Source organism: Pteropus alecto, unplaced genomic scaffold, assembly GCF_000325575.1.
Source record: "Pteropus alecto unplaced genomic scaffold, ASM32557v1 scaffold45, whole genome shotgun sequence".
Lineage (NCBI taxonomy): Eukaryota > Metazoa > Chordata > Mammalia > Chiroptera > Pteropodidae > Pteropus > Pteropus alecto.
Genome location: NW_006442491.1, coordinates 28707070 through 28723855, shown reverse-complemented (window position 1 = coordinate 28723855; position 16786 = coordinate 28707070). Strand labels below are relative to the sequence as shown.

General features: G+C 36.4%; 1 protein-coding gene across 2 annotated transcripts in view; it reads right to left on the bottom strand.

Annotated features, from left to right (window-relative positions):
- STK4 (serine/threonine kinase 4) overlaps positions 1-16786 on the bottom strand; it is an 84411-nt gene that overhangs the window by 67316 nt on the left and 309 nt on the right. Inside the window, exons 1-6 of one of the 2 annotated variants that reach the window (XM_025039775.1) lie at positions 11902-11978; positions 10595-10727; positions 7646-9953; positions 6026-6154; positions 3614-3728; positions 979-1143 (exon numbers count right to left, since the gene is read on the bottom strand). In XM_025039775.1, coding sequence (XP_024895543.1) covers positions 979-1143; positions 3614-3728; positions 6026-6042 — 297 coding nt within the window. In that variant the 5' untranslated portion in view covers positions 6043-6154; positions 7646-9953; positions 10595-10727; positions 11902-11978. Of the gene's footprint in view, positions 1-978; positions 1144-3613; positions 3729-6025; positions 6155-7645; positions 9954-10594; positions 10728-11901; positions 11983-16786 lie in introns of those variants that run through there. The other variant, XM_006921845.3, reaches the window with a different exon arrangement.

The following is a 16786-nucleotide window of genomic DNA, read 5'->3' as shown; positions in this document are numbered from 1 at the left end:
CTTAAGTTAGGTTATGCCAATTAGAGGCAAATGGCAGGTAATATTTTTAAATTGATCTCACTTAGTCTTATAGAAAAAATTAACACAGGAACTAACTTACTGCTTAGTCATTTCCTTTGCTCTGAAACTTGAAATTTGCTGGAGTAGTTTTCAAATGGTGGTAGTCAAAGCTGTTTTCAAGGATTATAACTAAAAATAGATATTTGGATAACTAAAAATTTTTTGAAAATTAATAGTATTGAGTAGATACTAACCCAACTAGATCAATGGAAAATATTAGGTCCAGATACAGACTAACATCTTCCAGGTAGATTTAATATAAAAAAAAATGTACATAATACCAGCTCTAAACAATATATATAGTCTACCACCTGACAAAACTGTTAGATGTATAATTTTATTGCAAATTTTCGTATATACCTATCTAGAACTGTTTTGATGTTTCTATATATATTTCACATATACTTATGTATTTTACAAAATCAGATCATTCTAGACTTCCTGTTTTAAAATGTTTTTTTTTTTCATTGCTATGCACCAGTGAAGCAGAACGAGAATCAAGAGGCTGTATCCTGGAAGCAAATGAGGACGGTGTTTTCAGAAAAGTAACTGCCGACTGCTACCTGGAGGCTGAATGAGAAGCTGTTACAGCTCATTCAGGAAAGCAGTTTGGATTTCATTTTTCTTCCTTTCATAAATATGGTGATGCAGTCCAATAGAATTTAAACTTCTAGTCTATCATATCTCGTTTTAGGTTTTATTATTATCAAAGTTAAACAAACTTAAACTATGAGAACTGAACCCCAGAAAAGGATCTAAAATAACCTACTAGCTCTTTGGTAACCTAGTGGTGCATCCTATACTTTTTTTTTTTAATACAATTAAATAAAATATTATAGTTTAAAAATAAGTAAATAAAAGGAATTCCCTCTCAGAACAAAGCTGAAAGTTATCGGTACAAGTAGCATTTTTACTTACTGTAAGTTGACCTGCTACCCCAAAATCTGCAAGTTTTGCATGTCCTTCCGTATTTAGCAAAATATTTCCTGCCTTGATATCTCGGTGTATTTTCCTCATAAAATGAAGGTATTCCAGTCCCTTAAGCGTTGATTGTAATATTGTAGCTATTTCATCTTCTGTTAACTGAAAAAAAGAGAGGTTAAAATTCTACTAGTTTACATCAGCACATTCAAAAAAGAAAAAAAATTATATCCAAATTCCTTTCCTAGAATATAAGATCTTATTCAATCTGTAAACAGCACCTGACAGCTTCTAATACCATCACTATACTGACCACTCCCAAAGTTGTATTTCCAGCCCAGATCTCTCCCCAAACTTCAGATTCCTATACAACATCTCCAATGAATAACATGTCAAACTCAAATTCTTTATTTCTACTACCACATTACCCATCTCCTTATTACTGGCCTAACCTACTCTACTCTCCGGAGTCTTCTCTCTCTCAGTGAAAGGCAATTTCATTCTTCCAGTTGCTCTGGCTGAAAACCTTGAGATCATCCTTGGTTTTTTTCCATCTTCAAAATACTTCTAATCATATCTTCTGTAATCACGTGGTCCAAGCCACCATCATGTCCTGCTTGAACTATCTGAATAATTTCCTAACTGGTCTCATTGCTTCAGCCCTTGACCCTCTACAACGTATTTTCCACACAGAAGCCATAAGGAACCTTTTAAAATGTAAGCCAGATCTCTCAAAACCCCAACGGCTTCCTAAGTCACTCAAAATTAAAGCCAGTCCTCACCAAGATCCTACATGACCTAGTTTCCAGCTACCTTCACCTTCTATCGTTTTCTATCTTGCTCATCCTGTTTCAGCCACATAGGCTTCCTTGATGTCCCCTGAACACGCCAAGTACACTCCCACTTCTGCGCCTTTTCGCCTGCCTACAATGCTCTTCATCTAGATATCTATATAACTTCCTTACTTCACTGTCTCTGCCCAAATCTTACCTCATCAGAAAATCAGAGGGGCCTTCCCTAGCTCCCTCCATTCCTAGATCATTCTCTACCCCTTTATTCTACCTTATTGATAATGCAGCATTGTCACCATCTGATCTATCACACAATATTTGTATACCTATTTAGGTAATGTCTGCCATACACTTAAAGATGTCTTAGATCTATTTATTACTATATCCCTAGCACCAAGAGAGGCACCTGACAAATAGCAGGGTCCTAAAAAAACATTTGTTGAATGATGATGAAAAAATAAAAGCATGTTGGAAACTGACAAAGACCATCTATCTGCTCAGTCCCAGTCCTAAAAAAACTCAATCGACCAGCAAATTCTCACTTAGTTCTCCTTATGACAAACAACTTACATTTAGAAGGAAGCATACTGTGGTGCAAAAAATATGGGATTTGGGAATATGAAGACCCAGCCTTTACTCTTGGCTCTGCTTTCTAGCTGTGCGACTCAAGCAAGTTATTGACCTTCTCTTAGGGTCAGTTTCTCAATCTATTAAATAGGGATATCACTTGTCTTTAAGAGTGTCATGAAAATCAATAATATAAGGCAATAATATACACATGGTTTAACGACTACAACACTATCAATCAATCAACAAATATTTAATAAGCATCTATTAAGAGCCAAGCACTATGCTAATAATATTAAAAACAGCTAACAATTACTAAGCATTTAATCTATACCAGGCACTACTTTTGTAATCTCATTTAATCCTATAACAATCAAATGAGGAAGGTACTATTATTATCATCACCATTTTTTAGGTAATGAAGCCGAAGCACAGACAAATTAAGTAATTTGTGCCAAAGGTCATGGAGCTAATAAATGATAGACCCTCACTAAAGTCCAAGCAAACACTATTGGCAGGGTAGCAAGCTAGAGTTTGGGGTAACTTCTGCGGCCAAAGAGAACAAAGTTCAACACTGGCTCGCAGACTCCATATTCTAATCAGCTGACTGCCCAAAAGAAATATATATAAGCCACAAATTCGACTTTTAATTTTCTAGTAGCTATATTTAAAAAAGAAAAAATAAACAAGCAAAATTAATTTTGATAATATATTTTACTTAACCATATTTGTCTGAAATATTACCATTCCAATATGGATTCAATATAAAAAATTTAAGATTTTTTACATCCTTTTTTTGTACTAATTCTTCAAAATTTGGAGTGTATTTTATACTTACAGCATACTCAATTCAGACAACCCACATTTCAAGTACTCAATGACTATATGTGGCTGGTGACTGTCATGTAATCACAGTAACAGCTAATAATCTTTCACAGAAAGTATTCTCTGATTAATAGGGTGTAGAGGAAGTTAATCTGTGAACATTATGTGTAGGAGAAGAAACCAAATCCAAATCAAGATTGAATAGTCATTTTTTCCCCCAATAACAAATAAGCAAAGCATGTAAATATCACTGGATTGGGGTGGTGTCAAAACTGCCACATTTAAGAGACATCGAAAAGCAGAGGAGGGAAAAGAACCATGAAAAAGGGGAAATTTGACAGTCATCTCTCTAGATATGACAGTAGAAGAGTGCACATGAAAAACAGGCAGAGAAAAGAAAATGGTGTAAGAGACCGGCTCAGTGGTATTATTCTAGAAGGTAAACTTACCGTTTTATTTCGTAATCGAATGATATCAGACACTGAACCAGCCCCGCAGTACTCCATTACAATCCACAAGTCTGTGTTCTTAAAATAACTGCCATAATATTTGACTACATGAGGGCTGGAGAGAGAAACAACACAAATAAGTGGAAGAGACTTCAAACATCTCTATTAATTCACTTTGTTAAATACATGAAAATTAATTCCTCTGCTAAAAAGATCAATTATTCATATTTATGGTTAAAATGGACATCCCCCTGATAAGAATGTAAAATAGCATCGATTTTCTGGAGGGCAGTAAATAACTAAAGTGGAAAAAAAAAATGTGTGGGTTCTTTAATCCAGCATTTCTAAGTCCACAATTCATCCTAAGAATTTGATATGCAAAAAGAAAGAGTTACCATCACAGTACTGTCTACAAAAGTGAAAATTTAGATACCATCTAAATGTCTAACACTAAGGATTTTAGTTAAAAAATAATGATATATCCATGTAATGAAAAAAACATGAATCCATGGAAAACATTACAAAATACTTGATAACATGAAAAGTTATCCTGTTCTCACACACACACACACAGTGCAGATCACATAATAAGCATAGTGAAACTCCAAAAAGATATATGGAAAGATAGGTATATCAAGTAGTATTTAACAATGATTATTTCTCCAAAGGGAAAAGTGATTTTACTTTCTTCTTTTTATTTTCATTTTTCCAAGAAGTCACATGTACGTTGAAATAAGAAAAAAAACCCAAAACAATCTATTATAAAGAAAAAATTGGGGGTCTCAAGCCTGAAGAGAGATATAAAACAATGAATGTCAAAGAAAAGTCAAACATCTCATTGAAATAAAATAATCTGCCATCTGAGAGCTACCAGCTTTAACGGGCTAGATTGTTATCAGGGCTAAATAATGTTGCATAAATGAAGATGCTAAAACCAACTTGGCTTCATTAACTCTCAGAACTGAAAGTTCCTTTATCTCTAGGAAACATGCCAATGACAAGGACAGCAGGAAAAAAAACTGCACAAAATGAATATTAATAAAGAAACTGACGAATAGTCTCTTAAGGTACATATCACCACACTTTCTCTCCCTTCCCGAAATGTCTGTAGTATTTACGGCCTCTGCAAGGCAATCACTGTCAGGTACTTCCTGTTAGAATATGTTCTATATACCTCGTATTGTCAGCTAGATTTTCTTGGCCTGTCCAATCAGTCTACAAACTCCCAGAGGACCAGAACTCGGCCCAGTGTTTCTTTGTATTCCTTAGAGTACTTAGCACAGGGCAGGCTCTTCAAAATATCTCTTCTTAAATTACAAGCACTTGTACACCCTGTTTGGAACACAGCTCTTGCGTAGTCTCTCAAAAGTGGCAAAGTCCTGATTTGCCAACTGGAAAGTTTCCATAAAGTATCTTATGGAGGAAAAGGAACACTGCTACCTTACTCTGGTCAATCAAGAAATAAGGGGGTTTTATCTCAGAGAGAGTAACCACTAACATATAGAGAATAAAAGAGAGGCAGGGAGAAATCACTTAAGGGTTCCTGGGCAAAGTTCCTAGTAGGCAGCCCCACCAGCCCTAATGTTGAAGCTTTACAAACAAGAGGTACTGAGTTGATCTGCTAATCAAAAGAGTCTCAGAAGAATGAATGCGGCCTCGAGTGCTATACTTTCTCATTCTTTCAACTCCCTAGAACTGGCATTGTCCCTAAGTTTGTGTTTGTCTGAAATCTAAACGGTACTGGGAAAGCCTGCTCCATCACGGTGACCATCCATGTTGTCACAGAATTTCAGAGCAAACCACATGCTTTTTTGTGGTTGCCTCTTGGCTTGACTTCCTGCTACAGCATTTGACAAATCTTAGTTCCTCAAAAATAAGATACTTAACTACTCTTGGCTTGAATAATTTTTTAAAAATGTGAAGGAATGAACAATAATACATAAATAAGTATTCTCTTTTTACAGATCTATCTGATACTCTAAGGGTTCTAAAGGCGAAAGCACTTGAATTATCTGTTCTTAAGTGTCTCTGTAGAACTGTTTTCTCAATAGGAAGTAAGAGATCATTATCAAAAAAAAAAAAAAGGCAGCACCACCTTCCTCTGCCTCTTTGCCTCTTCTTCCTAGTTTTGAAAAGGGCTTACTAAAAAAAATAAAAAATAAAACAAAACAAAAAAACAAACAAAACTATACAGAAATACAAACCATAAAAGTTTAGCTATTCTTTTAGAAGAGGAAAAAGTTTAGCTACTAAAACACACAAACTTTTTGATTATATTTTTTTCTGTAAAGAACGTGCATGGTGATTCCACTAAACTCTCCCTTCTGCAAAATATCTAAGTCAATGCAACTCTAAACAATCACAGTCGATTCAAAACCATGTTCTCTCCAAAGTAACATCACACGCCTTTACCTGTCACATTGCTGCATTATAGAGATCTCTTTGATTATCTCCTGCAGGTCGGATTCCACAGGAACTTGCTTAATGGCCACAATCTGACCCGTCTCTTTATGAATAGCTTTGTATACGCTGCCATAGGACCTATCATTGGAGGAAGGAGAACATTTAACATTTATTAAAGTCAAAGCAAGCCAAGAGATACAAAGTGGTAAAACACAAGCAACTCACAGTTCTAATTTACATCCCATATATACTTGGCTACACTTGCAAAACTGAGATAGCTAAAGTACTTTGGAAAAGATGTCATTAAGAGAACTACCACAAAATGGCATCTTAAAAACGTCATATTTAAATTTTACTGAATGTGTTAATATGAAATAAAAATGATTATAGTAGCTACCATAAATTGCATGCCTGATGTCTGACAGAAACTGTGCATCATCTCAGTTCATTCTTCCTAAAAACAATGAAGGAGCCATTATCCCTATTTCACAAGTAAATGTGAAAAGACTCAGAAGTCACATGACTTGCCCAAGGGTCACAAAAGATAAGTGGGCAGTCCAGGATTTTAAACCAGGTGCATCTGAATATATGCATCTCTCCACATATATACTGGGGCACAAAAGTGGAGGTCTGTTTTTTGTGTTTACTCTAGTACCACAAGGTATTTTAGTCCTTACTCCTCTTACTTGCGATAATGCTTAAAATATCATGGAAACAAATTAAAAATCTAAGCTCCTGCAAATGCTAGTATCAAATGAACAGAGCACATATGAATGAATTCCTTTTGCCTTTTACTTCATCTTCCCTTAAGTTTATTATCAAAATAAATAAAAGGTACACATAGCCAATCAATTTGGGACATTAGATTTAGAATCTAAAGACCAAGAATTTGGTATTTAGATTCTGCCACCACTACAGATTAGCTATCGCTGAGACCCTGCTGTGCCTCTATTTTCTCATCTGTAAAATGACAATACAAACTGCTTTGCAAGACAATTGTGATGGTAAAGGAGATATCACCTTATACAGACTATCTTAATTGAAACCTGGATGGCTGTCAGTTAAATAAAATGAGTGAACTATCTTTCATGTTTCTCAAACACACCTATTCTTCATACTGTTTTGGTGAGGAAAGATTTAAAATAACAGTGCCACTTAATATATCAAAGTAGCTGGGTACTCTTGCTACCAAATAATGCTCAAGAATCACTGCAATGTGAAAATTAACATAAAATTTTTTTGAAGTCTATTCAGAGCACATAAAAATTTCCATTCCATCAGAATCTCTTACATTGTAAAATAGTGTAATGATCCTTATATATTACAGAAACCTTTTTTCTCGCCAGAGAAAGGCAACCACTGACCATGTGTGAAGACCCAACCACTTCCCCTTCTTCCTTCCTAAGATAACCCTCTGATTTGTTAGGGTGGTGAGCACTGGGTCCTAGGGGAAAAAGCATGGATGGAGGTCTAAGCCAGCCACAGTGTTCGTATTTCCTTTTGCCGGTGACTGAACTCACTGTAAGCGTATGACGTAGTACTGGCCAATGAAATTTGGGGGGAATTCTGCTGCAGGGTTTTTAGGAAAGACTTTCTTCCCAGATAACAGCACACAGGAAACATTTTTACCTGCCATTTCCTTTCCTCTTTCGGTTACTATCATGTGAGGCATGATGCTTGAAACTAATGCAGCCATCTTGAGACTATGAGAATAACATAAATGCTAAACCATTATCAAGCCATTTAACCATCTGGAGTCTCTCGCCCCATATTTATTATTAGTCATTAAATGCCCATATTGGTTAGTCACCATTAGTTGGGTATTATGTGACTTTCATCCAGTTATTCCTGATATACTCCCATGTGTGTGAAAATGTCTTTATTTCACCTTCATTCTTGAATGAATTTTGCTGGACGTAGAATTCTTCTTTGACAAAAACGTTCCCTAGCATTTTTTTCTGCAGTTTTCCAGCTTCTATTGTTGCTCAAATGTAAGCTATCATCAGATTATCATTTTTCATAGGTAATCTCTTTTTGCAGCTTTTAAAATTTCCATTTTATCCTTAACATTCTACTTTACTATAATTTAACAAGGAGTTGATTTACTTGGCACTTCATAAACATCTTCGATCTGAAGGCACATGTCTTCAAGTCTGGAAAATCCTTAGCATTATTATCTCTTTATCTCTATCTTTTCTAATATCTCCTTCTAGAATTCCTATTGGACCTTTATTGAACCTCCCCAATCCATGTTGTTTTCCTGGTTTCCAATACCAATTTCTCTGTCCTTTATTTTGTGATTGGTCTCATTTCTATCTTTCAATTCACAAATTCTCTTCTCGGCTTATCTACTTTACTGTTTATCTATTTATCCAGCTTTTAGAACTTCAATAATTGTAGTTTCCATTGTCAAGATTCCCAACTTTTTATTTTTCATGGGGCTAAGTGTTAATATTAATAATCTCATGTTCTTCTTTTAAGGATGTTATTCCCTCCTTTTATCTTTTTGAAAATGATAAACACAAATGTCAAATTCCTTTTCAGACTGCTCCATTATTTCTACTTCCTTGGGTGTGAATTTTCCCATTTGTTAGGTCTGCTGATTATCTTATGACAGATTTCCTTGTATAGGTTTCTTTTTATCTTGAATGATTTTCCTTTACATAATGCTCACTGTCAAGAGCATTCCATGGCATCACAATGGTTTCATGGTTCCCTCAGCCCAGTCTTCCATGCTGTACAATTTAAACCAGATCTCTTATGAGGAGTTTAGGGGTTTTGCCCCTCAAGATAAAATACCTGAATGCAGTCCAGGCCCAGTTCCTACTGTCAGACCAGCACTTCTCCTTTTTTCCCAGGCCCCAGTTACATGATACTTCCTTGTGATGATCAGGCAAATTTATTTCAGCTTTAGTTCGTAGATGGAGAACCTTGTTCTAGCCCATGACTTCACGTAGGAAGCCCGCCTGCAATCTCCTGACAAGGACAGGCATATTTTACTCTCATCTTACTATAATACATAACTTTTCTATCTCTGGTCCACAGCTGGCTATGTAGCCTTACATTTAAAAAATTAATTTTCATTCATTAGTCTTATGTATTTGAAATGGAAAGGAGAGGTCTCTACATGTACTCACTCAACAATCTTGACCAGAACACTCTCCATGCCTCCTTATACTATCCTGACAGCAAAGAAAACTCCGAGAGCTCATATGAGCATGATTCATGATTCCACGTACTGTGCTTACAGTAATCGATGAAGGATTTAGGTTTTAGTAATTGTGTTCACTTACAGGCAAGTCCCTGAAGACCTAATTCCCTACAATAAAAACTAAGTGACTCAATGAATGTTAACTGGCAGAGAGCAAAGATGATAGGGAAGTAGGTGTTTCCCACAGGCCATGCAAGGCGAGAATCAATGTAGAAAAACAGAAATAATACAGTATCTGAGGGCAAATTTTCTAGGTGCTAGTCTTAACATTACCACTCTCCAGTTATGAAACCATGGGCAAGAGATTTTTGTTATCATCCTACAATAAAAATTTAAATGAGTCTTCAATGTGTAAAACTTTAAGTAGAATAGAAGAGAAAAGATACTAGGCCCTAATTCTAAACACTTTCCAAGTGCTGTCCAATCATCCTGGTCTGGAGCTTTGGCTCCACTGTTCCACAGATCCACACAATTTCCTTAAAATGCAGAATGACTGAAGAAGTTTGTGTTTAGAAAGTAAGTGCAGTTAAGGTCTTCCTCCAGGATTCTGCTAGTTAAATGAGGTTTGTTCAGGTTCATTCAGCCATGATGACAGAAATCTAAGCATCTGTGGTATCTTTTAAAAGAACAATGTGGCGATAACATGGGAAGAAAGATCTGAAGCGTTGTTTTCTCCCTGGTCATATCTTCATAGGGAAATTTCCGTAGATGAAGATATCCACTGATCTAAAATACAATTAGAAATAATCATAATTAGCTTAGTTTTTCCTTATATTATATTCCTGACAGTCTGTAGTTTTCTTTTGATATTCCCTAAACCCAATCAACCCAGAGCTCCCTTCAAGAATACCTAAATAAACTTGAAGACTTAAGATTTAACTTTTATGACATGAAAATATCTGAAAAATGCTTCAGTTGATACAGTTAAAAATAAAATAAGTTGCCACTTACTGAGCACTTACTGTGTGCCAAGTAAGTACTTTATACCTCCATCATCTCATGTAATACTCAACAGAACCCTATTAGGGAGATACTAATATCCCCACTTATAGCTGAGGATTATGAAGCTTCAAAATTTTAAGCAATTTGCTCAAGCTCACTCATTTATTATGACTAATAAACAGTTGAGCATGCAGGTCTGTCTGACTTCAGATCTATGCCCTTATTACGAAACACACGTTCATTAAAAAAATTAAAGTCAGATAGTCAGTTATGTCTACCACTCTTTATCTTATTCAAAGCATAACCTGTGAACAGTGTTAGATTAAGGGCCTTAGACTCATTTCCTTGAGGATAATAACAAAGATGCTAAGCTAAAGCTTGAAATGGCAGGCAAGATATGTAGAAGGACTGTCATTTTCTCATACCTTTAATGATGTCAAGTCAGCATGCTGTCTTCAGTCTAATCTTGCACTTGTCTTTAAGCAGCGCAGATGGTGTCAACTTTTACTTCCCTTCTCTGCTGGATTTCTTGCTTGATTCCATAGAGTATTTTTCCAACTTACAAAAAGATGATGACTAATGTTTTTTCCAAGGAAGCAATCCATGAAAAACCTATTCTATGTAATCCAGGATTGGGTTTAACATTGTTATTGATCTATATTCGGCATAAATGACATTAAACCCCCAAATAATCTAATGATATATAAGACCTGATTTTAGAGAGCATACAGTAAATATACAATAGACATTTTTTAAAGTTAATATATTAGGCCTTCTCTTAAACCAGAAGTACTCCCAAGAGACTAAAAAAAAACCACACAGACACTTCCTTATTATGCGAACTATCTCTGAAGGATACATAAAAACTGCTATACTGGCTGCCTCTGAGTAGCTAAGAGGTAGAGATAGGGAGCAGATTTTTTTCATTATAAACACTTATGCCTTTTGAATTTTAAATATGAATTGATTATCTACTCAAAAATTCACAACAAAACTTAAGAAAGGATGTCCCTAATTATTTTAATGGTCCAGTATAGAGTATAAATAAACACACAAGGATTAAATTAAAAAGATATGTAAAAGCACAAAAAATTATGATGTAATCTTTATTGTATCAGAAAAGTCAATGATGGCCACTAGCTATTACATCATATCATTTAACCAGTATTTTTATCAACTCATTCATAAATCTGTGTTTCAAAAAGTCTACTTATTCCCAATCTGAGATTTTGGATCTCTTAGGAAGCTAGGAAGGTAGTATTAGTCCTTGATTTATTTACTATATTTCACAATATTGCACTAACTAAAATGCTGAATTCCATTTTTTTTTATTGAAACACTTATTGCATATCAATCAAAAGCCACCTACTACAAATAAAAATGTCCGATTAATAAAAAAATGTTTACATGAAGTATAAACTAGGTAGTGCTGTCTATTAAATAGAAAAAAATCATGCAAATCATGGATTCTACAAGAGAAAAAAAATAGATGTCCTTGGTGCTAAAAAGACCAGTCACTAAATCTGTCTATATTAGTGACTGAGGGGGAAGAGAAAAAGGACATTTCAAACTGTAAATTTACCTCCCATCCCACCCAGAGATGATATGCAATATTCCCCCTTTTTCTCCTTAGGTTTGCAAATTATTGCCATGAAAAAGGTTCATATGCTTCTGATATTGGGCTGGAAAAGACTGGGGCCTACTGGTCCACATCTATTTTCTGTACACTCACCCTTCTCCAAGTTTCTCTAAGACATCAAACACTTCTTCTGGTTGTTTAGTTAAACTATCTTCATCCAACTTTTTCAGCTGCCTGTGAATGAAGAAATGTAAACAAGAAATACATTTTACTTGCTAGCAACTAGAACACAAAATATATTGTTTATTTTAAAATGAGCATCTCAGGAAGTTCTCTACAAAATCTTCCCTAGTAAACAACAAGGGTAAGCTAAGAGACTTTTAAGGGAAACTGATGGGCTGTCCCATGGAAGTATTACATGCGTCCTGAGTCACCCTGATAGGCAAAATCAGAACCAGACGGTGGAGAGCTACCAAGAGGCAAACTTCAGTTCAACAGGTGTAAGAAATTTCTAACAATAAAAAGTAGTTCTAAAATGGTTTAGACTGCCTTAAGAAGTCCTTAGTTCCCCATCACTGGAGAATTTAAACAGAAAGTGAATCGTCATGTGGCTGAAAAGCTGTAGAGTGGATTCAAGCATTAGATATAACCTGCAAAATCCATTTAAATCTTGAGATTCAGTGAATTAAAATGGTATAACTGTCTCTTTGGAAAAGAGGTTTAATGTAAGGTTAACTATGAATTGAAACATGATCTTAGACTGGAGGCCAAGGAAGACACAGAAGACCCTTGCTCTCCATTAGCAAGGTTTGGTAATTTTGTCAAAACAGATTCTACAGGTATCAGAGAAACAGGAAGTGGAAAGTATATGCTTAGACTTGGATGATCAAAAGTGAAAAATAACTAGGCAGCTGGGAGTTTCAAACAATATTACAAAGACTCTTTCGAGAGCAGCCATATACCTCTGACTAGTCCCCCAAATCAAAGATATATGGCTGCTTACAACTTCTAGATAATTCAGATTTTTCTGATTATGCTAGATAACTGTAACAAGGTTATAAATTAACAATATTCTTTTTAAAATTCTGAGATCTTTGAAAATTATTTACGGGCTTAAAGGAGGAGCTTCCTAAGTAATATTTGTGGGTGTGTATCTTCTACACAATGGCTTCCTGAAACTATAAAGGACAACAAAGAAAAGAGAGCTCAGGAAACGGTGAAATATGGAAGTAGTCACACTGGAAATTTCTTTGTAAAGAAAACTAGCTGAACAATATCAATTTTTACCAAAAAAAAAAAAAAAGACCTGAATTTAAAAAATACACACACTACACACACACAAATATGTACCTTCCTAGAGAAAACAAAACAGAAGACCCCCCCGAAAAAAAAATCAAATAAAACTTCTAAAACACATCGAATATACCTACCAATAAACACTGATCTCAAAAGGACAATCTTACAGAATTTTCTAAATATCAAAGGCTATGTACTAAAGATATGGAGAATTGCTCATGTCAATAATTCCCAGAACTTGAAAATTTACATAACAAAATGACCACGCTGCCCTTTAAAAACCAAAAGGTCCTAAAAATTAAATCCCAATGACATCATGAAAAACTCCCAGCTTCAAAACAAAAAGGGCTGAAATGAAACGCCCTTTAAACTTCAGAAGTGAAATTTCTATGAACGCAGAAGTTAGAATAGGCATCTCATAAATCAGGTATTTTCGGTGAAGCGCTGAGTTTATAACTATATAAACAATGGACAATACCTCATTCTTCAAGTATAATTAAAGTTTTATAAACAGCTTATATAAAGGAAGATCAAATGTGTTCCTTTGAAGTGTTGACTTTGTGGTTTACAAAAGCAAAACTCACTATTTCAATTACATGAAGACCACAGCATAACAAAGGAAACTGCCACTGCCATGAAACAGCTGCAAGCCTCTGATAATATTTTGACAAGTAGAACTTTATGACTGTTCAGATACTTCTTTAAAACAATCTAAGTGCTTTTTTGTGTTTTTGGTCTGAGCTTAAGGGATCTTCAATGCTCTGGTGCCTGATAACCCAGAGGTAGTCAATAAATATTTGCTAAATGAACTAACAAATATACTAAGAGGAATCATACATCTTCATCAGCATTCTTTGAGTTTTCAAAATAAAACACAACTGCACCCTAAAAAGTATTATTAGACTCTCAACAAATGAGATTTCTACGGAAAATCTTTTGATAAGTAACCTAATGGTATTTTATACCATGAGTCTTCATGGTAGAAGCACTATAACCACAATACCCAGACTCTGATGATTCAACTCTCTCAGCTGGGACTTCCCCAGGTCCTAGGTAGTTTCATTGCTTGTTCACAAACCGATAGGCCTGGACAACACAGCCTCCATGGACCAAATACCGGCAGATGTACCTCTCTCAAGGCAGATGGCCACGTGAATGGCTGGCATCCCAGAAATGTACTCTATACCTTCTGCTACACTATTATCTAATGGTAACTCACTTTTTAAAATTATAACCTCCTACATAAGCAAATAACTTTAATCTATCATCACTCACTTAGTCACACATAAATGTCAAACTTATGAACACAAAGAGCATTTCCTGCATTGGGGTTGCTATCCCTTGTTGGAAACATGTATCATCTAAGTTTCTGAAAAGACACCTGTATCTTTTTTTGGCTAAATCTCAAACTTCTTTCTCCCATTTTAGGACTCCTGTAAGGTTCATTTTATTTGTGTATACTTAACCCTTTTTCCACACAGAATTTAATATGGGTTACAACAAACACATAAGATAAATTGATAAGTTTCTTTAACGATAATAAAATTAATGTCTCCCACTCCCACAAATTCATATATTGAAGTCCTAACCGCCCCCCTCCAGTACTTCAGAATGTAACTGTATTTGGAGACGGGGCCTTTAAAGGGGTAATTAAGGTATAATGAGATCATATGGGTAGGTAGGCCCTAATATGATATGACTGGTGTCCTTATAAGAGGAGATGAGGACACAGACAGGTACGAAGGGAAAACAGTGTGAAGACATAGGAAGGAGACAGCCACCTACAAACCAAGGAGACAGGCCTCAAAAGAAACAACCCTGCTGACACCTTGATCTCAGAGTTCCAGTCTCTAGAATTGAGAGAAAATACATTTCTATTGCTTAAATCACCCAGTCTGTGAAACTGACAAGGCAGTTCTAACAAACTAATACGAATAATAATAAACCTAATCTGCTGCAAAGTAGGCAGTCCATTTGTTATAAAAGCACTAGTCATTTAAGAATTGGCCCTGCAACGCTCTTTTCTTGCACATTTAATACATTTTTAAAATCCACAGGCACAGGAATGAGTGTCAAAAAGCAAAAGCCTTACTCTTTTGCCCAAGATTAAACAACACAAGGCAAAGGTAGAAACAATACTCAGATGCTTAATCCTTGTTTTAATTACACCAAAACCTCAGAGACAAAATAAATGTATTTAAAAAAGAAATATAACCAGTGTACATACAAGGCCATGTGCAATAGGGGTACTTCCAGAGAGGCATCAGGGTGAGGCAGTTAAGAGCATGGACTTTGGACCACACGGCTTGGATTAAAATCCCAGTTTTGCCACTTACTAACTGTGGGACCTCCAGCAAATTACTAACCTTTCGGTGCCTCAGTTTTATTGCCTATAAAACAGAGATACAGACCACACACCACATCAAATGATTGTTATGAGGATCAATAGAGTCAATAAGCTGAATCACATGAAATTACCATTTTAATAGATTAAAAATGGTCAAAATATCACCAATTTCATATGGTTCAACAGGAGAGATGGAAAGCATTGCGAACAGTGTCTGGCATTCAGTAAGTGCTGTATGAGTGTAATAATCATTCTTATTTCAGTCTGAGCACACCACAGTAGGGTGAATTATGAGTCCATCCCAACCAGCTATTTGCTTTCTGCAATGCTTGTGCATTTCAAACAAACCCCAAGTGTGCAGCCCAGGCTGCCAATCCCTTCCCTTCACCGCTCTCTCCATTGCCCCACACTCCCACACGCTGAACACTTCCTACTTTAGTGCTCATTCTGCTGCAGGAAGTCAGAGGTCTCTGTGAAACAGAAGCTAACTATATTGCACCTCTGAGAAGCATGACTCCCCACCATCTCAAGTATTTTTTTTCCAGAAGTAGCAGAGTCATATAGACCTTACTGACATAGACCTCAGAGCAAATCAATGATACAACTGCAACCAACCAGGATTTCAGACTTTCTAGGCTCATCAACCTCCCTGATTTTGACTTAAAACAATTCCAGGTAGCTGCAGGATCTGGAGTTGACATTCACAAAACAATAGAGGCCTGAAAAGGGCACAGTCTGGTCTAAGGACCCAGCCTAAAGCAAAGAAGAAAACACATATGTCTGTATCTCAACACTCCTTGTCCTCAATTTGCCCATCTTGAAAATATTCTCATATTTCCTTAACTACCCTCCAACGTGGAGTTTTGAAGGGCTGAGGATGTCAGGAAAACTGGGAAGACACTGCACATCGGGAATGAAAGGCTCCATCATCATCTTAGGGTAAGAACACTATTAAGAACATCTTCCTAAATGCTATCCTCGATGAACCCCATCCCTGCTAGACTTTCGCCCTTTCTCGGCACACCTTCAGCCTTAAGAGCAAAGATTTCCCTCTCAGCAGATCCTCCCGCCACTGCACCCGTCAGGTGGGACTCCCTCCCTCAGAAAGTCCACCCAGCCTTCCTCTCTGCTTGTCCAGATCCATCCCTTAGACAGAGCCCTCATGGGTTCTCATCCTCTTTCAGCATTCCCCCTACCTCAGCCAGTCTCTTCTAAGACAGTCTTGCTCCAGTGGCCCCAGCCCTCAGCAGGTGCTCTAAGTTATCCTCGCGTTCCTTAGCAGCTACTCCCTTCACTGGTGGACGTCCCCCATCCCCGAGGATGTCCTTCCATCCACACCAATTGGTCTCCCTACACAACGCCACGTTCACCTCCCTCCGCGCGTGCCCCACTCTT